This window comes from Pelmatolapia mariae, linkage group LG5 (assembly GCF_036321145.2).
Source record: "Pelmatolapia mariae isolate MD_Pm_ZW linkage group LG5, Pm_UMD_F_2, whole genome shotgun sequence".
Lineage (NCBI taxonomy): Eukaryota > Metazoa > Chordata > Actinopteri > Cichliformes > Cichlidae > Pelmatolapia > Pelmatolapia mariae.
The window spans coordinates 27928986-27954641 of record NC_086231.1 but is presented as its reverse complement, the minus strand read 5'-3'; the positions used below and the strand labels follow the sequence as shown (position 1 = coordinate 27954641).

General features: G+C 41.8%; 1 protein-coding gene across 2 annotated transcripts in view; it reads right to left on the bottom strand.

Annotated features, from left to right (window-relative positions):
• Positions 1 to 23558, bottom strand: part of slc25a26 (solute carrier family 25 member 26) — a 57009-nt gene extending 33451 nt beyond the window's left edge. For both annotated transcript variants that reach the window (XM_063474597.1, XM_063474598.1), the window contains exons 1-5: positions 23408 to 23558; positions 22695 to 22851; positions 19281 to 19399; positions 11729 to 11833; positions 10904 to 10951 (exon numbers count right to left, since the gene is read on the bottom strand). In XM_063474597.1, the coding sequence (XP_063330667.1) occupies positions 10904 to 10951; positions 11729 to 11833; positions 19281 to 19399; positions 22695 to 22851; positions 23408 to 23440 (462 nt within the window). In that variant the 5' untranslated portion in view covers positions 23441 to 23558. The remainder of the gene's footprint in view (positions 1 to 10903; positions 10952 to 11728; positions 11834 to 19280; positions 19400 to 22694; positions 22852 to 23407) is intronic.
• Positions 23559 to 25656: the final 2098 nt, after the last annotated feature.

Below are 25656 nucleotides of genomic sequence, written 5' to 3'. Positions count from 1 at the left end.
TCATTTGAATTCAAATGTACATCTCCTTTGTCTTCTTCATATGATAAAGTAGCTCAGACCAGGCGAGCATTTCTCTTTAATGTCAACTATCTCAGTGTTAGCACCAAAGATAGCTGGTGTCAAGAGATGCTTCCAGAGATACTGAGATCTGAGAAACCCTGGGTAGATCATATCTGATCAAAATCAAAACTACGACACACAAAACAGGTATGGAAGGTCATAAGGGTAAAATTATTTAAAGTGTATCTGCAAAACTGCCATGTGACTCAGCTAAAACATTTCAACGAGGATTTTTCTGGAACCAGTCAACATAAGGCATCGTTTAAGTCAGTAGGCTGATATGATAAGATAAGATTAGTCTCACAATGGGGAAACTCACATTATTACAGAAGCAAAACAAAAAATACATGCAATATACCCTATAACACCAATACTACACAACAAAAGAAAAATATGAACTACATAAGGTAGAGGAGAAAAATTAAACTATACAAGGTAGGGAAGAAAAATGTAAACTATAGACTGTAGAAAGAAATATAATTTAAATACGTGTGTTCATATTTGATACAAAGGATGACATTAAATTGTTTTAGATGCTTAGTAGGAGACAAGATAACAAGCTTTGCACTGTCTGACTGAAAACTATTGCAGTGAGTGCATATGTGTATACACGTGTGTATTTATACATGGGGTCTGCAGCAGCAGGAAGGAACCACCTGCTAAATCTCTCCTTCACACACCCTTGGTACCACAGCTTGTGTCTGAAGGAGCTGTTTTTTCAGTGACAGGCTAATTCAAGCTGGCTAAAAGCATGAAGTATTATAGGTAAAGGAGTAAAAAACAACCAATTGTGCCATTTATAGTAAGGTTATTAAGGTTATTAAAGTAAGAGCAAAGCACTAAGGTAGGTCCAGAACAAGGCCGCTTGCTTTTATATCTCCAGCATGGCACTCACACATGCCCATCTGAAACCCACATAGCAGAGGAGCAGACACACACTGTGCTCTCTGGGAGCAGTGCCCACAGCAATAAAACATAGAGCAGAGTCATTCCAGCTAACCAGCTGGCCAGCTGAAAACTAACACACACACACACACACACACACACACACACACACACACACACACACACACACACACACACACACACACACACACGCAAGCTGTACCTTATCAGCTGGGAATCAGATAAGCACAGCAGCAGCACAGCTGGAAATAACAGAATCTCCATAGTGAGAAAAGTGCATACTGGCAGTGACGCAACTATTCTGAAAAACACACACACTCACGCACACACGCACACACGCGCACACACGCACGCACGCACGCACACACACACACACACACACACACACACACACACACACACACACACACACACACGAGTAAAACAAGACCATGTATGGGCCTGATTGATCCATTAAAGGGCTTGACAAAAGGCAGCACAACATAATGCTGAGATGAAACATCGTTAGTGGAAATAAAAACACACACCCTTCATGGATAAGACATCTTAAATCTTAGTTCAACTAACACACCCATCATTATTCAGTCTTCATGCACCTCAAAAATAATAAATAGTACAGATATCCAGTTACCGGATCACCAAGAATGACATTAAGACGGTTCCTTTAATTCATTTCTAATTCATCATTTAGTCCAATACTGGCTTTTGTTTTAGATTTTCAGATGACTGGGCTCAGCTGTCTTTTTTTTTTTATAACACATTATAGTTCAGGTGATATGTTTACTATGGTCACTATAGTATACTATGGTATAAAAGTATGAAACTTTTCTAATACTTGTTTTCTTGTTCTTGTAATTCCCCATTTACTAGTCACCTGGATGAGGTTCACCATCACCTGGGATAGGCCCCTGCAAAAAATAGACAGATGTTTGCTAACTAATCCTTCTAAAAAACAACTTAACTTTTATACACTTGGAGCCAGTTTTTTATAAAGACACAATACATTTTCAATATTTGATCTGATGATGGAGTTATTGTGGTTTGACAGCTAAAGTTAATCATGTGGTGATAGTATATACCAAATTTCAATCACTACACTACTTGCTGAGACATTTAACTCTATCATCCTGCAGGAGAGGTTAAAGGGAATTCAAGAAATCGCTTAAGAAAGATAACTCTGGAAACAATTGAAGTCTGTGCAAGACTTTCTACCAATCCAATAAGTGAGCAGTTAGTGGCACACGAAGCATTAACTGAAGTTATTAGGACTCATGCTCTGGGGAACATTAATATCTGAGACAACTCATGCAATACAAAGTTCCAGTTGAGATTTGATGGAAAAAGTCAGTAAGGCTATCCTCTGGGAACCATGAACACATTTTTAGTCCATAGATGTTGTGATAAATGACTTTAGTCTGGAACATTGCCCTGTTTTAACAACCTATATTAAGCTAACCAACTAAGCTAACCAACTCAGTGAGCAGCTTTAGCGTGCATTAATAGTTGAATTATGAATTGATTTGAACTTCTAACCTAATGGCGGGGTTGAGTGAGGTAAACGCTTGCGCTGCAGGTCACATTTTATTCCTTTTTTCCTCTGGACATTAAGCAGTGACATCACTGAATGACCCTCGACTTTCAAGTGGTTTGTTCCAGATGCTTTTGGATTCTAAGCACTGCTGCTAGCAAGATGATGGTGGTGACTGGGAGCTACGGGGGGCCTGCATATGACTGGCTGGCTGTGTATGGGGCACATCCCGCTTCTTGAGAGCCTCATATGACTGTTGAGTAAAAGGAAAGAGCACATACGCAACAAAACACCTGCAAACACCATAGCAGTTGTAATAATGTTATTGAAACGATGCAAATTCATGTCTGTCTGAATGTAATATGTTCCCTTTCAGTCGATTCACTCGGTACAACACATGAGTATGGGATATCACGCCCTCGCGTGTCCTGGCTGAAGAAACCTTTATTCACGCCTTTAAGGCAAATGACGTGTGATGACACACGCACGGCCCCGCCTGCACATATAGCTGCTGTCATCACAGTCATCCCTCAGTTCTTACGCTCTTCACCTCGCTGAGAACACCTCTGCTGAGTTGGGCTAGCTAGCTGCTGCTAGTTAGCTCCGTTGTCTGCCGACTTGAACTTAGCTTAACTGCCCCTGTTGGTGTTAGCCTCCACCGCGCAGTTGGTGCGTAGGCTGCCCGGGGAGCGCTAATTTCGAGTTTTCCTGTGCAGCATTTTGCTTTGCGTTTTGGAATGGACTCCAAACCGAAGAGAGCAAAGCAGAAATCTACTGTTCGCCCATGTTCTCAGGGATGTGGTTTCTATTTGCACGACAGTGACCAGCACAATGCCCTGTCTGCCTGGGGATCGTCCACACTAGGAGAGCGTTGACGGAGCCCGAGGCCTGTGCGTTTTGTTGCCAGCTCCGGTGCTTGACCCTGGAAAGACGGGTGACGTTTGTGGAAAAAGTGCTGGAACGCTTGGCTGTCGCACGGCATGACCCCCTCCTTTACGAGTCTGGAGACGAGGATTATCCGGTCGATGTCCCCGCAATTAGCTGGGCTGACCACATGGAATTTGTTGACGGGTTAGCCGATGACGAGCCGGAACCATGCAGGAGCGCTGACGGGCTTCAGCCTGGGTTGAAGCCCGCCAGCGCTCCCCAGGAAGACGATGACGTGCTGGACATCGGCCTGGACATCCATGGTTTGTCGGAGGATGAGCAGGAGAGCTCATTGTCGGCCCAATGTGCCGCCGCTGCACCGGTTGGCCACAATGACACCTCTCTTTTCTCCCTGCAGGTGGACTGGCCCTCTCCTCCACCAGCTCAGAAACTGTCGCGGTTCCCAGGTTTTTTCCTCCCACCGGAGCCCGCAACGGCCAAAAACTGCCTTCCCATGTTCCCAGAATTTATCTGCGAGCTAACAGCATCATGGGACAAACCTCTGTCTACCCACGTCACTGTGCCCGGCTATGGACAGTACATGGAGTTGGACAGTGCCGAGGAGGCTGGCTTAGCGAACCCACCCCCTATGGAGCCGTCTATGGCTGCTTATCTGGCCCCTTCCCATAACCATGGTGTTGGCGGCCCCACAACTCTGCCGTCCAAGGACTGCAGATTCTCTGCTTCGCAGCTGGAGAAGATTTATCGGGCTCAGGCCGGCAGTGCTCGCGCCATGAGCTCCATCACCATGCTCCGGCATGGAGACCGGCGCCCACTGCTGCAGTGGGTGTGCCGCCAGCGGGAACACATCCTCTGGCCCGACCTTCATGCCAGTCGGCCTGGAGCAAAGGCCCACCCTCCAGGCCGAGTTACAACACAAGGTGGCCCCACTGAGCAGTTTGGCTCGGTGAAGAGCGGGTATTGAACTGAGGGATGACTGTGATGACAGCGGCTATATGTGCAGGCGGGGCCGTGCGCGTGTCATCAAACGTCATCTGCCTTAAAGGTGTGAATAAAGGTTTCTTCAGCCAGAACACGCAAGGGCGCGATATCTCATACTTATGTGTTGTACTTCGTTCCTCTCCTTCAGGGAACAGAAGTTATAGACATAACTATTCAATTTAAAGTCAAAAAGCCAACTAATTTGACAAGGAGCGATAAGTTACATTTTGAATTGAACGTTACAGTAAATCCACGGGAAAGAGAGATGGTTGGTTTTGGAAAGGAAGTGAGGGGAAAGGGGAGGAATAAGGTTCTGCATCACTGGTTTTCATGAGAGAGTAGCGTTGCTGTACAAAAAAAAAAAAAGAAAGTTAGGTTAACCTCTAATTATGGGGTGCTTCCTCACGTCTGGCTTTTACACAGCACTGATTTATCCTTCTTCCACTCCCACAGCTCTCACTCTGTCCTGTCACTCCAAGATAAAGTGAAAATGAGACACTGGCTATATGGAGTGGATCTGATTGATAAGTTGACTCATGTAAACATTCTTTTTCAGCAAATGCAGTAACTTATAAAGTGCTGATTGACTGCAATGGGTGTTAGAGTAATTAGGCTGTTGGGGTATTATGTCACTTAAATACCTGCTAAACTCAAGTGGAACAGGCATCCAATTCAAACTAAATCTGCATTACAAGTATGGCTGTCAGGGGAATAATGCATCACTCTCAATCTTGTGTTATGGCACCAACATACAGAAGCACACTCCTGACACTTATTTCCTTCCACATGACATCCAAAACATAGCCATCGCTTTTCCCTCCATTCCAGACCCCCACCAATCCCACAAATACTCACAGACCGTAAGTCCCTTGCCAGGCTGTCGGCTGTGTGTTATTAGAAACACATGTGGATTACTAAAGGTTTTCTGCCTGGATTGAGACAAACATGCATAAAGTTGTGGGAAGCAAACACAGCCCCAAGACCCCGAGGGATTCACTGACTAACAAGGCCACTGTGGTCATGAATGCAGCACTTACACAGGCACTATACACCGGAAAGCTACTATAGCCGTTAAAGGCAACAGTGCCTTTTTCCTGGGAATATGTTTGGCAGATGATATCGGTAATAAGTCTCAAAAATGCACAGAGTAGCCGTGCATGATGAACTGCAACCAGAATGATGGATTTCGGAGTCATCGTCAACGGGGACCAGCGTACTTAACATAAGTGTGTGATCCATGGCTCTCAGTGGTACAGGCTTCCAATGTATCATCCTAAACAAGCCAGCAGAGAAAGCCCGGTGCTGTCCCCCGACCGAACTTAGCAAAAGTCACACGTGGGGGTCTGACAGCATGGCAGCTAACTCCTTTAGCCCCACTGACTGCAGAACTCATCAATAAGACCACATGTTGATCTAAGGAAGGTTACTGAGGCTTAGTCAGATTTGCAGCAGATGTCCTACTGCCAACGTGCACCTCAGAGGGACTGGATATACGAGTGGGCTGCAATACGCTACATGCATGCCAGTATGGCTGCATTAGGAAACACAGAAGAGGAATAATATATAGATATGATCATATTCACAAAGGCACATTGATGGGAATGACAGGTGCAGCCAGAACCGCATTCATCCGTCATCCATAATGGCAGTGGGAGGAAAACCATTATTCCCTTGAGTGACATCTATGATAAAGTGATACAAATCATCCAGCGACAAGTGGATCGCTTAAGAAGGTCATCACTCTTCTAACAAGAGTCAGCCTGACCTGGAAGCAATGCAAACAGGGGCAGGACTCAAAAAGAGTATCCCATAAGTCAAGAAAGTTGACAGTAAAGAAAGGAATGATACGAACCGAGAAATTAAGCTAAGGTCTCCATACTTGTATTCTTTAAATTTATTTTATCAAAGTCACTGCTTGTCATTAAATGTTCTGGAAGTCACTCAAAGCCTTCTTTTCATGAACTGGCACTTGCAAGGACATCCCCAACACCAATCACCTAATTTGATTGAACATATGGACGTTTCAGCTAGCCACTGGTGACAAATTAAGGTAAACTCCAAATAAATCTACATCATCTTCCCCTTACTTTCTATTATCTTCTTTAATACACACTATACAGTCGTACTTTTCTTTGTACTGATAGTTGGACTTCCTGTGGAACAAACTGACTTATTTTGTACTTTTTTTCTTTAGGACATCCTTGGCTATTGGTCCTATTTTTAAATGGTTCCCTATATTATATTATATTAGTATATATACATATTACATGGGGTGGTCCAACTAATTGTTGACCAAAACAGTTGTAGTCAAAAGTTTACATAGACTCAGTTTGGGTAATTTAGGCTTTTCTGCTTCCAGTGGTACTTGAATGCTCCACAAAGTGGATGGAATAATGAAGGAAGACAACTACCTCTACATTTTTCAACCTCACCTCAGAATCAACAGCTAAATAGTTTAATCTTTTACACAATTGTATGTTCCAACATGACAATGATCCCAAACACACACGAAAACGTCTACAATGAATAAAGCAGGGTGACACTAAACTTTTGGAAAAGACTTAGAAGATCCCCAACCTCAACCCCATTATAAATTTGTAAACTAAACTTAAATGCCAAGTCAGTACCAGGAAACCAATCAATTCTGCCAAGAAAAGTAGTGAAATATTTGGCTAAAACCATGCCCATGAAGAGTGTATGTAAACTTCTGACCACCACTGTGTATGTATAATGTAAATATACTTTGAATGGGTACTTTGACAGTTCTGACTCAAAAGACCAAGATGGCAGACATCCCTCTACGGTTCCTCCATATCACAGTAGCACACGCAAACACACACATATAGCCCTTCACAGGTCACAGGTCAAGGATCAGATCTACTGAGGTCAACAGGCTTCCTCAGTCCTCTTAGCCCGCTCACTGATCACAGAGTAAACAGATAACACCAGCAGCTCCCATTCGCTTCTGATGTGAACCCATCGGAGCAACGCTGCATTTTATTAATTTCAGAGGCTGATAAAAGTCTTATTCTATAACTGTATAATAGAAAACAGTTATGAAATGAAAATGGCTCACACAAACAGTGCAAAACGAATCAAGAAAAGGCCCAAAATAAGTGAACACATTCAACTCACTAGTAAGCATTCTATTTCATTTTCGAATGACAGCTTAATGTTTTCCTTGGCTTAATTTCTCTTTTTTCCATCTTATTTAATCCAGTCTTGTTAAGCTTTTAAAGGCGTTGAAGTAATTTAAGAGTTGGTTTGCTGTCTGGGTCTCTGAGACTAGCGGCAGCTGCTCCGATGAGCTCCAACTCTAAAGCACAACGCAGGAGGAAGCCTTCACTCCTTTACACGTGTCACACAAATCCTACCTTTACATATTAGAGGAAAATAAACAACCTTTGCTTCTCCTACCCTCTTTTGCCTCTGTCTCAGTCATATGAAGGTATATAAACAGGAGCCTCTATGGATCAGTGTGCACAGACACAGGATATAGAGTGATTCCCCTTTTGAACCCACATCAAGGGTGAAGGGTGGACACAAAAAAGGGGGGATGGGGAGAGGGTTCACACACACACACACAGGGGTCACCTTTGCTCTGCTGTGTGCCTGTTGAGACAATTTCAACCTTAGGATTCCACCAGAGGAAGCAGCATCCACCCCCACATTGTTTCTGACAATTATAACCCAGTGTACACACCATAAGCCCTGAGCTGTCAGACATGTAAACATGGCACACGCTGAGTTTCCTAAATGACCCTACTGTGGTTACCATCTAAACGCAACTACTTAATGATCATTATGACATCAGAACACTCAATGTAACAACAACTCTGTTTAAGCTGGTCAAATTGTGGCAAAATGCAGTCTTTGGTTCATATTTTTCTCTCATTTGTCACTTTTCTGTAGCTCAAATACAAATCAGCTTCGATTTGTATTTGATCTGTTGGTAACAGTTAAATCCCAGGTTAGCGTGTCTTTCCTTACAGCTAAGCCCTCTGCTGGAGAAGGCAGAGGGGGGGGATCGGGCAGCAGATTGAAGAGGAGATGGATAAATAGAAAGCAGAGCTGGGATGGGGGAGCCTGGATGGAGAGGTGTTTCATAAGCTCAGCTGCCAGATCCTGTACTTTGCATTGCCAGGTCCCAGCTGCTGAAGTGGGGAAGCTTTGAGGTTGACGGAGGGGTTGTATTAAGCAAACTATATGTAATGCTGGTAAAGGGAAGTCATTCTAACACCCGGTTTTGCTTTAACTTAGGTGGCTCAAATACCTCCCCTGTCTGTGTGCTTCCTAGATTAAATGTGTTTATTAAAGGCATTCAGATTAAGCAGATACATTCCAAAACATAACTATAAGTGATTATATGTAGACTGGCTGTATGTCAGAGTCACTGAGACAAGGTGCATTTTACAGAGCCAGCTTTACTTACACCTGCCACTCCACAACCCACACAACACCACATTACTAAACACTGTCTAATAACCCACTTAAGACTCATTACTCAATATTGCCTCAGAATATGTTGGATCAGAAAAAAAGGGCTCGATATAAAAATAAATAATTTCTTTTAAAAATCAGTAACTGCTGTGCATAAATGTCATGGAGCTGGATTGGTACTGATAGGTGAGGAGAGGGAGGAGGGGAAGTACAGATTGTGTGGAATTCAAACAAAAGTCAGGCACGAGCTTCATAAAGGCAGTACCAATCTTAACATGCCATCTAGTGGAGAAAGATGGTACAATCCAAAACAGCGCAAGTGCAGGAAATCCTGACGAAATGAGGACCACTACTACTGATGACATATAATTAGAGTTGATTAGACTCGGAAGATTACCCTGTGTGTTTTCATACAATGAATGCAAATTAACACACAGACAACATCAACAGCTTATGTGGGATATGGGGCAAGTGTAGTCTCTCTCAAAGTCCTGAGCAAAGTCTTGCTGGTGTTAATTAAAAAAGGTCCTTGTTTTTCAAGAGCAGAATAAAGTAATTTTTCACCGCGCTCCAGTTTCCTTCACCCCAATCTAAATCTCAGTGATTTCATGCTCTGTTCAGTTGGAACCCATAAGATGCCAACTCAGCAGAAAACTTGACAGAAAGGGTATACCGCAATAAAGATTAATGTGGTGCAAAATTAAAAAGAACTGAAATCCTATTAATCAATAATTTAGATTTAAGTTTTAAGGACAACTTTGGGTAAAGCCGGGGTGCGCTGGGCAAAAACCGCCCGTAGATGTAGGCTGGCGCAACAATGACAAACGGATCACAACAGATGTGACACTTGTACTCCTTTACTCCACCCTCCAAGTTGATCAAAGTGGATTCTTGCACACTGGGCGCTAATGCGATATCATACCCATCAGAAAAGCCTTCTGAAGGCTGCCTAATGAATATATAGCACAGATAGGACCTCAATTAGTGGGCCAGTGAGAGCAGGGAGGCGCCATGCCGTACCACATAAACAAACTTATCTTGACAGGGTCTCTTGGCCAAAGGAGCGAGATGGGCGGATAGCGACGGAGGCTGAGAGAAAATGAATTACCTTCCTGACACACGTCAAAGCCAATCACCACGAAGCATCCTTTGCCGTTCCCGTGCCCCAAATCCCTGCCGCCACCGCTGCGTTTCATCTGCCAGTGTTAGTATGCACACAGGCCGTGCGCCAGCCTCCAAATGTATTCATTTATTCAGAGCCCCTCGGAGAAATCACAGTGTCTTGTTGTCCTTTTTTTCCCTGGCTGTCCAGATGGAATTTGCGTGAATAACATCAGTTTAGTGAGGCAGAAAATAAGTACAGGCTAGCACAGCAGAGGGGACTAGATTACACCCTCACCCACCTCCCTAAAAAAAAAAAAAAGGACAAGTGTCACCTTCATATACTTCTTTCTCCCTCTCCATTTTCTTTATCCACTTCTATTGAAACTCAAAACACCCATACAATGCTTCCCGCAATTATTTTGCAATATCATGCACTGCAGGTGCAATTAGGCAGAGGATCATGAATCAAAGAACTAGAGTGGCTTTTTTTTCATTACAAAAAGGTGAGCGCCTATCAAGGGAGTTTAGCCCAGTACTCATTTATCCTTGTTTTGTTTTGCATTTATAACCAGAGTAATTGAATTAATTAATCAGATTTAGCTCTAAAAAGGAGAGCACACATCTTGTGCAAGTAATTGACTGAGATGAAAGTGAGGGAGGAAAAAAAAATATCTGTAAATCAATACTACAAACTTCAATCCAACCCAAGAGAAATTAAATTGTCTTCAGTCACAAGCGTGGAAAACCTCAATATCCGTTCAACCTATCCCAAAAAAAATCCACCACACATCTTTCAAAGAGCTGAGCAGCTGTTTTTGGTATTGATTTCAATATGATCTGTATGACGTACTTTGTAATTACCTGGAACTAAACTTTACCAAAGACAGACATAAGTGCAGGATCTGCTGTGGAACAGGTACTGATAATGGTATCAACAGTGGATGACAGACACAAGTGAGCGACTGAGTGTGAAGATAACCCGTGAATGAAACCTACCTCTCTGAGAACTGTACTGCCATATCCTCTGTACAAGCCTCGAACCCCCTGCCCCAAGAAACAACAGGAAAAAAAATGTTTAAATCTAACGAATAAAATCTATTTTTTGCTTGAATGCACAACAGTCAATGAACAGATAAAGCACTTGTATAATTCATCTGTGGGAACAAAGTTTATTCAGCTTCTTCACAGATTATAGCAGCACATAACTGCTGAGAGCTGTTAGGGTTAAGGTGCTGGTATGCTCAAACCAAAGCACTTGTCAGCACTCGTCTTAAACCCCCCACCCCACACCCACCCAACACTCATAATGTTTAGATTGGAACGGCGGAGTCTAACAACTTATTACAATTTATGAAATCAGTGACCCAACATCCACACCCATTCAAAACAGTGATTGGTGGATCTGATCGGTACAGCTGGCTTAAAGCAGAGGGGACTTCAGAAACTTAATTTACTTATATGTTCAAACATATGAATATGGACAATTATATACTCATTTAAACCTTCCCCACCTTGATCTGCTACCTTTTGGAACTACTATCAAGACCTCAGCCTTGAATCATGGCTTCACATGAACTAGCAGTTTAATTTACATAACACACTTCATTACTTGTAAACTCACAGTGCGAGTACTTTAGTTCTGGATTTCAGATAAGTTTGCTTTTTGATAATCTGCTTGCATTTCTTGGCAGCAGGCTTGTTTTCATCAATGTCCTCAGATCCCATATCTCAGCAGGGTTACTGATATGAACAACAGCCAAAAATCACACACACATAAACACAAAATTAATGGACAAAAACGAGCTTCTGATTGCCACATACCTCTTCTCTAAGAGTAGCCAGCAGTATGTTGTAGGTAGAGGATGAGAGGGAAGCTTGGGCCCTCTGTTTGACCACCTCTGTGGGTACCCGGATCAGACACGCCACCTACAGGATGAAAAAACAAAACATTAAAGGCCTGAATTTGTAGTTGTTGTATTACACTATACTTTCATTTTATAGACCCTTTATATCCATGTTGTGCTTAATTGGAGGTTAGGAAACCCACATCTTTGTGTGCGCACATACCCACGCCACTCCCCTAGATGCCCTTTTGCTATACATGATATCACCTTCTGTATGTTTCTGCTACATGGCAGGTGGCCATGATGTGGCACGGCTCAAAGAGAGCAATTACATGAAGCTGGCAGGCTAACGACTGCTTTAGTTAGTGCGCAACTGGGCCAATTAACAAACTGGTACACAGAGCGGACATGACACCAGAGCAACAGTTGTCATGTTCGCAAAAGGTCATCAGGCTGACTGTGTATCTGTGTCCAAGGAACATGCTTCCGTCAAACACCCTGATAGATCCAGACACGCATGCACACCCCAGCAGCCACACTCCCTGCTCAAGTCCCAACCCATCCACCATATGTCAACAAAAATATGGACTGCCAACAGCTAGTGAAGACAGACATGAATATTTATGCTTCATAACTCCCATGGTCCGAAAGGCAAGGAGAGGCAGGCAGGCAAGCACAACTGCCCACCTGGCGGCTTGATTTCCCACTTATCCTGCACCGGAGTGGAAAAACCGGCTAACAGCAAGCAATCTTCGAGAGCGATTTGTGAGCCCCCCCACCCTACTGTGACTTCCCTTAGTCGCACAGATGCCAGACGCCACAGCAACACCAAGCAAGGAGGATAGCAAGGAGAGAAGGAATGTTAGAGGCAGTGTATTAAAGACGCTTCCCATTTTACTCCTTTCCCAGTTCAGCTGTCGCTATAGTGATTTAGCATTTGGGCTCTTTAGTCTCTTTTGGGCCATACCCTGTAAACAAAAAGGCAAAGATACACCGCAAGCTGTTAAAGGGTTCTGGTAGACACTTGTTCTCTCTGTCGTCTCTTATTTTTCTGTACTGCTATAATACCTGCTGACTGTTGAGCAACAGATGGACCACTTCTCAACTTTTGACTTTCACTACATCACTTTTTCTGCAGGCTACACAAGTTGTTCCTCTTTTCAGCACACAGTGAACACAGCAGCCTTAATCTCCATACATAACAGCAAAAACAAACGACTTGAATGCGCCTCTATAAGGAATTCTGTGCAAGCTGCTGGTGTTTCACATCAGTGTGTCCAGCTGCAGCACAACCACGGAGCAACACTACCACCAAGTGCCCAAACTCGCACCTGCACGACCCATTCGCGACAACTGAGCTTGCTGCATCTGCCTCTGAGATCTCATTTACCCTCCCCCTTTGGTCAAGTTAGAATTTCTAATACATTGTACATCATGTTTACCCCAAACCAATTCTCCAAAGGAGCAGAAAACGGCAGCTAAATGGAAAGAAAGTGGCTATGACAAGTAATTACTGATGTAATTGGCTGGGGGGCTTGGACTTAAGATGGCCTTTTCCTTTCCTGTCACTGCAGCGAGGAGGCCAGAATGAGACACAGATTATACCAAATAAATGAGGAACATTGTTTATTTGGGAGTAATTTGTGCAACTAGAGGTGGCGGCGATGATGCTGAGTGGATAAAAGATCGAGTGTGTGGTCTCCGAGGCTATTTCAGATACAGTATCAGAAGCGGCAGCAAACGAGGGAGGGAAATGAGTGATGCTGAATGAGGACACAATGAGGTATGGCTGGGATGAAGGAAATCTAAATAATGGCTAGAGATGCGGAGGTAATATCTCATCAGAGAGCAAGCGTGATACAAAGAAATCAAAGCAGAAAAAGAAAAAGAAAGGAGCACAGAATCAAGAAGGGGAAAGAAAGCAAGTATGCAAGCACTCAACACTTTCCTCCGGCTCGTAAACTTATTAGAAATCTATTGGTAGCCTTTTAAATTTCTGCTACCATTTATCTTTATTTACAAGCTGCTGGATATGTCAAGCAGCCTTCATTAGGAAGCTCCTTGTCTGTGTTTGAAGCTCTTCAGTTTGGCCTGTTGTCGTTAGTCCAAATGACAGAGTATGTTTTCTGTTTGTAGCTCGGGCTGCCATACGACGAAGTGACAGTCCAGCACTCAGTCATGGGAGAACCACAGTAAGGGATGGGAAATTAGCAGAGACTCGTAGCACATTAGACTCATTAAATCCCTCCATCCGGCAAGCCTTTGCCCCCATGCCTCTTTTACCACGTCTGACCATCAGGACACGGTGGTCGGTCAGTCGGGACCGGGATTGCTGTTTGGCACCATAGCAACAACAGGTTGGAACAACATATAGGCTGTAATAACTGCATTGGGCCTAACTTATTTGGATTTATTCATCATTAAAAAACAGTGTGATCACCACCAAGAAACAAGATTGCCCTTTTGTGGACAATAGTAAAATAATCTTTTTTCTTTGTTGACATTTGGCTGCAACTATAGCGCAGTTAACACAATATAAAAAATAAAAAAACAAACAGTAAGAGTGCCTTGAGCTGCCCTTTCAAAAAGACAATACTGTCTGTAACCACTGCTTTCTTTGGATTTCATTATACTTCAAATGCATTACAGTATCGCAAAGGATAAAGTAAGCAAGGAAAATGGAAGAAAGAAGGAAGATGGAGAAGAAAAAGGTCATGGAGAAGAAGGGTAGAGATGAGGACACTGCATGTCTCCAACTCTGAAACAACAGCCAATAAATCACAGAGCGTGGCGCTCCTCGAAGGCGATGCATGGATTATTTCTCAGAGCCAAGTTAAGTGGCTGCCAGTTTCTCCTACCTCCCTCCCAAAAAAAGAAACTCCTCCCTTGTGCTCCCTCCTTCTCAATGTCCCCCCTATCTTGTCATGTCACACTGTATTTTCCAGTACATCCTCCCACAGATGTGTGGCAGTAAGAGGGTGTGGGGAGGGGGGGGGGGGTTATAGATGCGAGAGAAGCCTGCTGCCTGGCCTTGACAAATGAGCTTTCAGGGCAGACGTCGAGCGAATGGGAATGAAGATAAATCTGATCTAATGGCTGGATAACAGCCTGCTAGAGCCTGACAGACGCCATCAGCTTACACATTCTTTATGGGAGCGTCCCACCACTGCGGTCGCACAAACACCCAGGTGTTTGTGGCAGTGGGGATTTTCTCTCATTGTCTCGACCCTCTCGAGTTCTTTCTCTCTACAACTTGTGACTGTCCTCGGTCTCTGTCTGTCTGTTATTGCCTGCAGGTGAATGCAGTGGTAACTAGGTTAATATAGACACTGTATTAGCTGACAATTGGAGAGTAAGATTCAACAGTTCTAGTAAATTTCTGGCTTTGTCCACAAAGACTGTGCACTTGTTAGACCAAAGGATTTTAATTCCACTATCATACGTTGGTACAGAATAAAATCTGAGCAGCAAACTCCCTTTGGTATGGCTATAATAGATTTTCTTGGAAGTCTACATTTATTAATAAAATATTGCTAAGTCAAGCACATCATCCACTGAGCTTGGACATCAAAGTAGCAAAGCAATAAGTCCCCGTAAAACGTCTGTTGTGAACGTTGTGGAGTGGAAACAGTTGGTAAAACACACTAGCCTCCTGGGGAAAAGGATCATAGACTGAGTGGGTTAGAGAGGGGAAGTCAGGCAAGGACCAAATAACAAGTTGCCTCTTCTTTAAGTTGTGTGTGTCACACTCTGACTGCTGCTCTGGTCTCCACAAGAGAAAAACGAGAAGGAGGTAGAGCAATAAGGAAACAATCAAAGCGAGTCACTCTGATCTATAGTCGCCATCCATCCCACCAGCTGAACTACTTGCTAAAGTCAGGCCTGTTTGTAAAGAGGAAAAAAATGAAGATTGTTAGATCTGATTAAAGATAGGTGGTCATTACGATCTGCTTGATATATTACATTTGGATGAAAATGGGGAAGCTGCACAGTTTTCATAAAATCTGTTTGTGAAATATTTTCCTTGATCACTCAAAAATTTCCTTTGACAATTTGTTGCCTAATGTACTTTTTATTTGTGGCTTAAAGGACAAAAACATTTTTAGCACACTGTATATTAAATTATAGCACATATAAGTGCCAAAATAGAAAATAAAGTCTTGTGTGACACTGTTCACTGTGTTTTTCTGTCACCCATCTCACACACATCTGACAGAACTGATGTGCTTCTGTTTTAACCTGTTGCCTGGCATATTTGGACAAGTGAAAAACATACCTAGCTATGATTGGCCAGTTATGATATAATCTCAGCTCAGATGAGATGGACTATTAAAAAAAGGAACTTTGGACAAAACCAAGTGAATAATGTAAGATTCAAGTGAACCTGTCAGCAGATAAGAATTGGGTTTTATTCTGTATTATTTTCTATTATGTTGAGTTAACAGACTTACTAGAAAGTAATGTAGTTGTTTGCATAAACAAAAACTCAAAGGTAGCAGTTTTTAACCTGACTGCTTACGATCCATCGCAATTCCCAGGTTAATGTGTGAAAAACGGGAATATTACTAATTAATATTATATTACTAATTAATATATTAGTAAATATGAAAAGATGTGAACACATCAGTGTGTCATAGTTTTCACTGTAATGCTGATGTTATCATAATGGTGATAGCAAGGCCACAACCCCGCATTCCTGGTGTGGGAATCAACCAATACGACCACTCCCTCAATGATCATGACCACCACCTAGCGGGTCTTTCTTTACCATCACTGGAATTGCAAGACAATTCATGAATAATCAAATCTGAGACAACATAGAGAATCTCATATTAACGGCTTTGCTAAATATTTTGAACTGAATATTGTTCAGTACATCAGGAGAGAGAATTTAGTGAAATTGTAGGTAGTGTGCATGAAGGTGAAGCTGTGAAAATGGCAAAGGGCCCATAAAAAAAAGACAAATGTGACCTTGACCTTGAGCACAGTTTGAGTGAAGAAGCATTTGGAGATCAATGTGTGGAACTTTGATCAAATTTTGAGCAATGTAGGAGGAGTAGCAATTCTTGTGAGCTATGAATGGACGGATGGACAACTGATTGCTCGCCATAGCAGGAGTTCATCCATCCTTATAAAGGTGTATAAGAAGTGTGCTGAAATGAATTAATAATTATATTTAATTGAATTTTAATCATATACTGCCAGTTCAATAGAACAGTCATCTCAAAGCACTTTATATTGTAAAGTAGCCTGTTTAAGCACACACTTGGTGAGAGTGGTGAGGAAAAACCCGAATTTTACAGGAAGAGACAAGATGCAGAAGCAGGCCATGACCAGTGTAAGGAGAATAGAGAACAGCGGAGTATAGTGAGGTCATGAACATTCAAAAGGAGAAAAACTACAGGAGAGAGTCGACAAAATCAAACTAAATGCCCGCAACATTATGTACATGGGGACTGGAAAATAAGGAAGGGTCAGTACATCATGGGAAGTCCTACAGCAGCCATAGCAGCCTAATTAATGGATGGCTTCAAGTTTACTTATCAAGACCAAACTATAAATTCAATTAAAAAGAAAAAGATTTATGCTCATCATAAAAGAGGGTGTCTTGTCTCCTGAAGCTAAATAAAAGAGTGCTAAAGTAAGTCAGATACACCTCTCATGAAACAAAACTTCAGGAAGTGAGGATTACCAGAAAGTTTGTTAATCACGCATTTTCTGCTGCCTGTGTTATTAATTATTTTCTTGGCAAATACTAGATGTAAGAAATTGTCACCACTTCTGTCAGACACTCAAAACAAGACCGTTATAAAAAGTCATTAGCACCTACTGAGACAAAGAATCATATCTGGCTGCTGTTGCATCACAGTGCAGAAGTTTAGGTCTTGTATCTAAGTCGGGGCAGCACTAGGGTAGGCCTTTCATGGCTAAGCCTGAAGATTAGCCTCTTTGAACAAGATGATCTCAGCTGGCAGAATGCAGGGGGATACCGCCCCTGCTCTGCTCGGCTCCATTCTGTGGATTTGTGCCTTTGATGTGCTCAAATCCACAATGAGGTTAGAGGTAGTGGCAACCTCTGCCTGACCTTTCACATTCAACTTGACTGTAGTATACATAAAAAACCTGAAAAAAAAAATGTTCTGATTGTTAAATGTTAAACACATACGGTAACCCCAATAACTGATACACTAATTCTGAGAACTAGGGGAAGATTTGCTAATCTTCGAGTATCATTATGTCCTCTTGTGAACACTGTGAGGCCTGAAAAGTTTAGAGACTCCATCTAAAAAAACTTTTCCCTGATCCAAGTTTGGCTACAGACTTCTGTAAATTAAAAAAACAAAAACAAAACAACAACTTGTGTAGCACCGCACTGTTCTCTGTGCTTTGCCACACTCTGATCGCTCCCTCCGGAAGTTCTGTTCTGTAAGCGCCTTAAACGACCCATGCTGGATCTCTTCCACCATGTCAAAATGTCAAACTTTCAACTTGAATTTCATTCTGGGAAAGAGGAAGAAACATCTGCATGATGCATCAGATCAAGCTGCTCCTAGGAAACTCTCCCACTAGAAGGCTTGTTGGGCTCTAGGTCTTAAACCATGATGCCAGTGGTGACGATAATGACGTGAAGGTTATATGCAGGGGGTCACAAAACTGCACAGAATCCTAATCTTGGCATGTGTAAGGACACGACCATGCTTCGCTCCGTTCTTGCAGAACAGGATCAGTCTCAGAACTTTCTGATCGCACCTCATAGGTAACCTAAAGTACAGTGAACAACCTGCCATGTGGAATAATCCCATTTCATAAACATGCAAAACCTGGCTAAATTACACCCATCCAAAAGCCATGAATACTGAATGTCTAGCATTTTGCAGACACCCTAGGGTATACCAAGGGGGGCATCCTATTTTCCATATCCCCCATTTCATGCCAGTGTGAATACCCATGGCCCCCTTATGGCTCAAATCCTGCGGTTCACTACAAGTGACTGGGAGAGGATTCGGCTGAGGAAATTGCGCTGCTTCTCATTGGTTTCAAGCGTGAATTCCCCAGACTAAATTGTCAGAGTCTGGGGGTCTGAGATGGGAAAGTAGATGAGTCAATAGGCAGTAATGAGGTCTTATTTACCCAGCTGGTTGAGAGAACTGCTGGGACAGTACCGAGGAAGCCCCCTTAACTCACCCAGCTGGACCTTGAGGCCTACAGCCAAAACCACATACTCCCTCCCCAGCCACTCCATTGAATAGCGGTCTATGAAATTTAAAAGGCGATAACATTAAGAGACATGCCATTGGTTTTCATTTGGGACATACATTGGTGGGAAAGAAACAACAAGGGCAAGAACACAGAAGAGCAAAAATATGCATGTAAAGACAGCTGGCCTTCTAAAGATGGAAGTGCTGGGAATCATTTAGACCAACAAAAGAATACAAATGACTCCACAGTTTACTGCCAGAGTGAAACAGGGATATAAATCCACATGAGAGGAGACAAAGGATGGGAGAATGAGGGACAGGCTGACTTACTATTTCTCCCAGGGAGGCGGCCAGCATGTGAGTGACAGGTGCCACATGTGGTAATGCAAACACTCCACTGGTGCCGAGAAGGGCCTTTGTGTATTCGTAGGTGACGAAGAAAGCAGCGGCTGAAACCAAGCAGAACCACAGGCGTTTAAGGCCCATTAGTCAACCAGCATAGAGCAATTAATATCCCTCACTACCACTGACAGGGGAGGAACTGAGGTGTGTATGTGCGTCTGTGTGTGTCTGCCTGCACTTAAACCCAAAGAAAGTTAACACATTATTCTGCAAAATTATAAAGATGAAATCATCAAATACACTCTACTGTACTCAAATAAAGAGATGCTTATTGTGTTTCCAATTTCTGACCGTGAGAGTGGTAGACATGCAGAAAAAACATACTTTCTTTAAACTGATGCTCAAATATTAGGTACGTTGGAGCTACTACCCTGCAAGACAGTGCTTGGCACCTTCTCAAATGCTCTCCTTGACTAGGATACTGCCTGTGTGGAAAACACTAAGCTACAGTTAGAAAGGTTTACATCTATAGCCCCTTTAGAGACCACTTCAACTACAAGGCAATTCAAAGTTCCCAAATTAAATCCTAAGAAAACAAACGGATATAAAAGGGATATTTAAATAGGATTGTAAAGCAAAATAATTGATCGAAATGCTAAAAGGAGAGCCTCTGAGCATCATTTAGTTTAAGGTTCCAGTGAATTCAAATAATCACTAAATTTTCAGAAAGCTACAGTGTTATTTGTGGTAAATTCTTTGAGTGCATGGTTAATTTGCTGCAGCTCAACAAATAAATTAATCAGCTTCAGTGTTATTAATGGTACTTTTTTCAGCAACTGTTTAAAGGAGTAACAAGCAATTGGCAGCACTTAAAGTTGTGAGAAAAGCATAAGTGCATTCCATGGAGATTTTGAAGGGTTTTTTTATACATTTGATCCTCTTTGAAGCAGTGACTGTAGAAAAAGTTAGAAAGCCTGAACACAACCACAATTTAAAAAAAAGTAGCTTTATAAAATAACTTATTCAACAAAATTATCAATTGATGAATTATACTTTTGTGGAAAATATTAGTAGACCCCTGGCCTCCAAAGCAAGTGTTTTACCTCTTTAGCTGAAATACCTGTTGTGGTTATATTCTAGGTATTCTGTATAATTCAATCCAGCCTCTTAATTAGCCTACTGAACTCTTCCATGAAAATCTGTTAAATTTTAGGATTTTCTCACAAATACTGCCCATTTCCAATCATCCTACAGGATTTTGAAGGATTTTAAAATTTCTAACTGTGCTTAGGATCATTATCATTCTATGGTCCACAACTTTCAGACATACAGCCTCACATTGATTTTTTGTTGTCCCAGTGTATGAAAGGAAGCCAAAGAACTCCAAACTACGTCATTTCTATCACTGCTCATCCCAATTTGAGGTTCTCGTATTTACTTCACCTATAGTAGACTTTCTTATAGTGGAATAAGTGGATTACCTTTCCTTCTCTCTCGCTGCCTGCTAATACACCTCCCCCCATGTGTGAGTGTTAATTAGTCAACTAAGGGTTGGCACTAATAAGGATTAATAGATTAGGAATCATTTTCTGTCAATGGCAACCCTCTTGAATATTTCGCCTTTATTTTCAGCTACTTCATCAAAGAGAATCGAGTCATTTTTTATCCAAATGTGTTACAAAAAAAGCTATGAATCTTTTAGCCCAACCCACATATGATTTTAATGCCAATACCAATACTGGTGAAAATATTTAGCTATTTAAAAATCCAATACATCACCTGATTTTATTTTTTTGTTTGTTTGTTTCAGTTACATGAAACATGAACAGATTTCTTTAAAATGTGTGTTACTTGCTGATGTAAGTCAGCTGGTTTTTGTGTTTGTGGCATTCCAAACAGTTGTACAATATCAACACACATAACATGGTTCAAGGGTGTTTATTCCGTCTTCTTTACCTTTCCAGTTTTCACTTCTCGGCCATTAAAAATGCCAATACTCATAGATTAACAAAAAACTAATATCGACTGACAATATCGGCCCACTGATAAATCAGCTGGCCTCTAATCAAACTAATCTGATTGTGAACTACCAAACTAAAATATCCAACCAGACGTCTATCAAAAGAGCAAAATAAGTTTATGTGTGAACGGTAAAAGATTATACTACCAAACAGGTAAGTTCTGTTAAATGCTGACAGGTGTAGGAAGTGTAGGAAAAGATATGTTCCAAAACAACTCATGACCAAGACATAAGCTGTGACTGCAGTTTGGAAGTTTTTCTTTTTGTTATTGTTGTTTTAAAAAAAATTAGATATATGTTACTGTCATTTCTGGTTGCATTACTCAGTAAGCCCTCCATATACATTGTGGTAGGACTTGACTTAAGCGGTCAAAGAAGTGCAGGAGACTGATGCTGTCCAGTGTAGCAAGTGATTTATTCACCATTGTGTGACCCAAACAATATTTACAAAGAAACAAATAAGAAACTTAACTCCAAATGAACTCTGTTCAAATAAACATAACTGAACTTAAGTCAACAGAAATTAAGGTCAAACTGCACACAGCTACACTGACCTGAACCTTTCTTTCCATACACCTGAGTTCTTCTGCTTAAATAGTCCACTTAACCAAACAATTTCTCCACTGGACTATTCCATTCAGTAGGTAGGTAAGATGAACATAATTATATTCAAACATCTACTACTACTCTTTACTAACAAAATAAACTCTATGGTGTAATCAGTACAGACTACAACAATAAATCTATTTCTTCATAAACACTCTAAAATCAACTTTATTAAATTACAAGAGTTCTTCCCCTTCCGCACTTGGTCTCATCCTGTGACCTCAGACAAACCCAGAAGGTATAAAGCAGGAAGTAAAACTACATTTCCTCCTTTTGTTGCTAGAAGACAGGTAGGTAAGGTAAGTTCTAAGCAATACAAATTAACAGTTGAAATAAAGAACATGTTAACTTAACAAACTTGTAAGAATTGACGTAAACCAAGATGTTATATTATATAATCTGTAAAAGTGCAAAACATAAACAAACCCGGGATAGTAGATGTCTGCCTATTGCAGATTACATGTGAAATATGGTTAAATCAAACAAGAATGTTAACTAAGAATAAAGACAAGTGGTGTTCTCACCCACTTTGTCACATACATGGACAAAGAATCAGGTGAGATTAAGGTAGATTTTTTTTAAGATGAGATATAGTTTTATATCTTCTTCAAGATGAATGAGCTGAATAAGTCACGGTGTAAATATTATTATTATGTACACCGTGACTTATGTTTACAGATACACAGTGAGACACTGAAAGAATAACACAAGAAAATATACTGCAAACAATAGTTCAGAGGGAATACATATCCAGCTGTCACAATTTAATATCATACCATTGGGGAAGGAGCCGACAGCAGCAGATGGGACTCCAGCGTAGATGCCCCTAAAGCCTCCAGCCTTGTAAAAGCCCTGCTGACTCTGCAGTCTGGTCTTTATTGTGTCGAGTGGAAACAGGGTCAGATCCACACACATCCCCGCACAGCCACCTGCCTGCGGTGACAGTCACATTGTGAGAAGTACAGTAATGCTGCAACACTCACTCCTCTAACAGTGGTGGCTGTCCACGTAGGAAACAGAAAACACTGCTATATTGTCACGTTAATGTCTAGCAAATATCTGACTGCAAAACAAGGAGAGCTGAGAAAATGTTGGTTGCGTCTGTAAGAGTTCATTTAAAATCGACTCTTCAAGGTCGGTTCAAGTCTCCACAAAACTCCAACCGAAAACAGACTGGCTAGAAGATTAACTGAAGTTTATCAATTTATATTTATATTATCTATATATTTATATTTACATTATAATAACATTTACATATATTCATTTCAGTACCGTTCTTTTATTTACTCGAGCTAACTATAAAGCGTCATGGACTTTTACCTGTTCAAACAGATTTCATTATACTGTCTGAACAACAAGGAACCGGTGTCACTTTTTGGCACAACACCGGCAAAGTGGCGTTTTTTAATCCAGATATATGAGAGAGTGGTTAACAGCTTATATTTGTCTGTATTTAAAGTACGACTCTGTGCAAATAAAAATATCTTACCACCAGAGACGCCATGAACTCTCGCCTCTCCATGTTTCCGCTCTCAAAGCTGCCCTTGCGGTCTTTTAGCTCTTAAAAATGCAACTGCTACACATTATCTGACACTTCAGTGAAACCAAATCATGCCTGTGAAGGACGCAGCCATCTTGGTTAAATTACTTCCGCATTGCGTCACGACGCATTTGACGTCGACCGCTTGAGCCGAAGCTTCACGTGCGTGTTTGTTTTTCGGAGAGTGTCTGAACGAGAGGGGAATAAAGCAGTAAATCAGACTCTCCGACTGTAACATACTCTATAACAGTATAATATGTGCCTTTTAATACTTTGCCTGTGGTGTCATTTGATGAGCTGTGGTAAGTCCTCCACGTTTGGCTCTGAGGTGTTTGAGGGATGCTGTAAAATTATAAAAAAAATTCCCCACTTTTCGATAGCGCTTTTCTATGTTCTGGCTAGCAGATTGGCTCCTGCTGGCCGTTATTGCCTGCTTACGGTGATTGAGGAATATCGAAATATTAAAACAATTAAAGACTAATTGAAACAAAAACATACTCTGAAAATGTCAGACAACTCTGACAAACAGCTTGGCACGTTTGGAGGGAAAAAAAGCGCAAACGCAACAGCTGTTCTCGTATGATGGCCATTTTGAGAGGGTAATAGTAGGTAAACTACGGTGTTGCTAATTACATTAATTAAGGTTCTGTTGTAATTAGTGTGATTAATAACACATGTACGAATTTATATCAAAATGACTGCAGTGAAAAAGTTCGAGGCTTTAAAAGAAACGTGGTTACAGCTGGGTGACCATGTTTTGGTGTGATTGTCCGTAAGAAAGCTGTAAAATGTGACGATTTGGACCTTTAGCTCAGATGAAATGAACACCTGACAAATAGTCATCATCTACAGCCTAAGTGGATGATTGCAGGTTTGCTTTTTCCCATAAGAAGTAAAGAAAAAGGGAAATTGCTCTGTCCTCAGCTCCCCAGAACGCTGCTCAGTCATTATGGTGACCTGACAAAAAACACAGATGAACTGGTGGCTAATTTAAGCCACCCTAATGTGGTTTGAAAGTGTGGCACAAATCCTGTTTGAGCTTTTTAATCAGACCACATAATATGTGCTAGGGAGCAAATAATTTTCGACCTATCTTCATGCACTTGTGTTGTCATTCTGTGTCTGTATGGCCTTGTATTATTGCACTCTGCTTGTCCCTTGTGGTGCCCGTGAGTGAGTGAGTACGCTCAGGTGAGTGTGTTCTTTTCCAGTGACACGTCGACTGGGTTATTTATGGGCTGCTGTCAGCCAGGCAGCGCCTCCTATTAGGGAAGAGCAGGCGAGGGGCCACCACCTCTTTATTCAGCCCGGACCCAATGATGTCTGGGCTGGGTGCGCCCAGTTTGAAGCTCGGCGTGCGCCATCCATCTTGTTGAAGGTGGTCTCACTGGGATCCCATTGGATGAGAGCCCCAGCTGGATCTGGATGGACTTGTTCTCTTCATCCATGGGCCTGAGGATGGCAATCGCACCACTTCTCTCCTCTCTCCTTCTTGTGCTTATGTTGTCTTGATGGAACACTTTAAAAAACATGATGAACGTGTAAGTTTTTTTTTTCTTTCATTTATTTAAATTCTGGATTTCATTTCCCCAATTAAGATGTGAATGATATCCTGTATTTTGGGGGATTTTCAACTCACAGCCTAACCCAAGGGATTGAGGTGAGGGACAACCAACTTTTGTTGTTCCTCACCTCAGTCAGTACAATTCAATAATTCTGTGCCCCACCTGAAATAGTTTTTTTTTTAATCTCTCTGCATTGTTGTTGAGAAGTTTGCAGTGTCCAGAGTCCTGCCTTTCATATGCTGTAGATCTCAGTAGTCTCAAACCTTAAGGAGTCATTAAAATGTGGAAATGTAGAAATGATAGAATTAACAAATACACCCCTAGGATCAGTTTTCCAAAAGACTCTAGACTGCAGTCAGTCTCAGATTGAGAAGGCAAAGTGCAACTGAATGTGAAGCCTGGTCTCTGTTTTTGAAGCAATCATTTCAGTGGCAATGAGATCACAAGTTCATTGCACACAATTGCCTGAGTCTCCAACCACAGTTTTCCCTTCTGTAGCATTAGAAACTAGGTTGGTTTTAGGACCGCAAATCTCCAACCAGATTTCAGTTTGAGGTAGACAAGAACTTAGTAACGGCCTGCGCCAGTATGCTCCATGTTTCTTGATAAAAACAGTGCGAGCAGGAGGTGAAT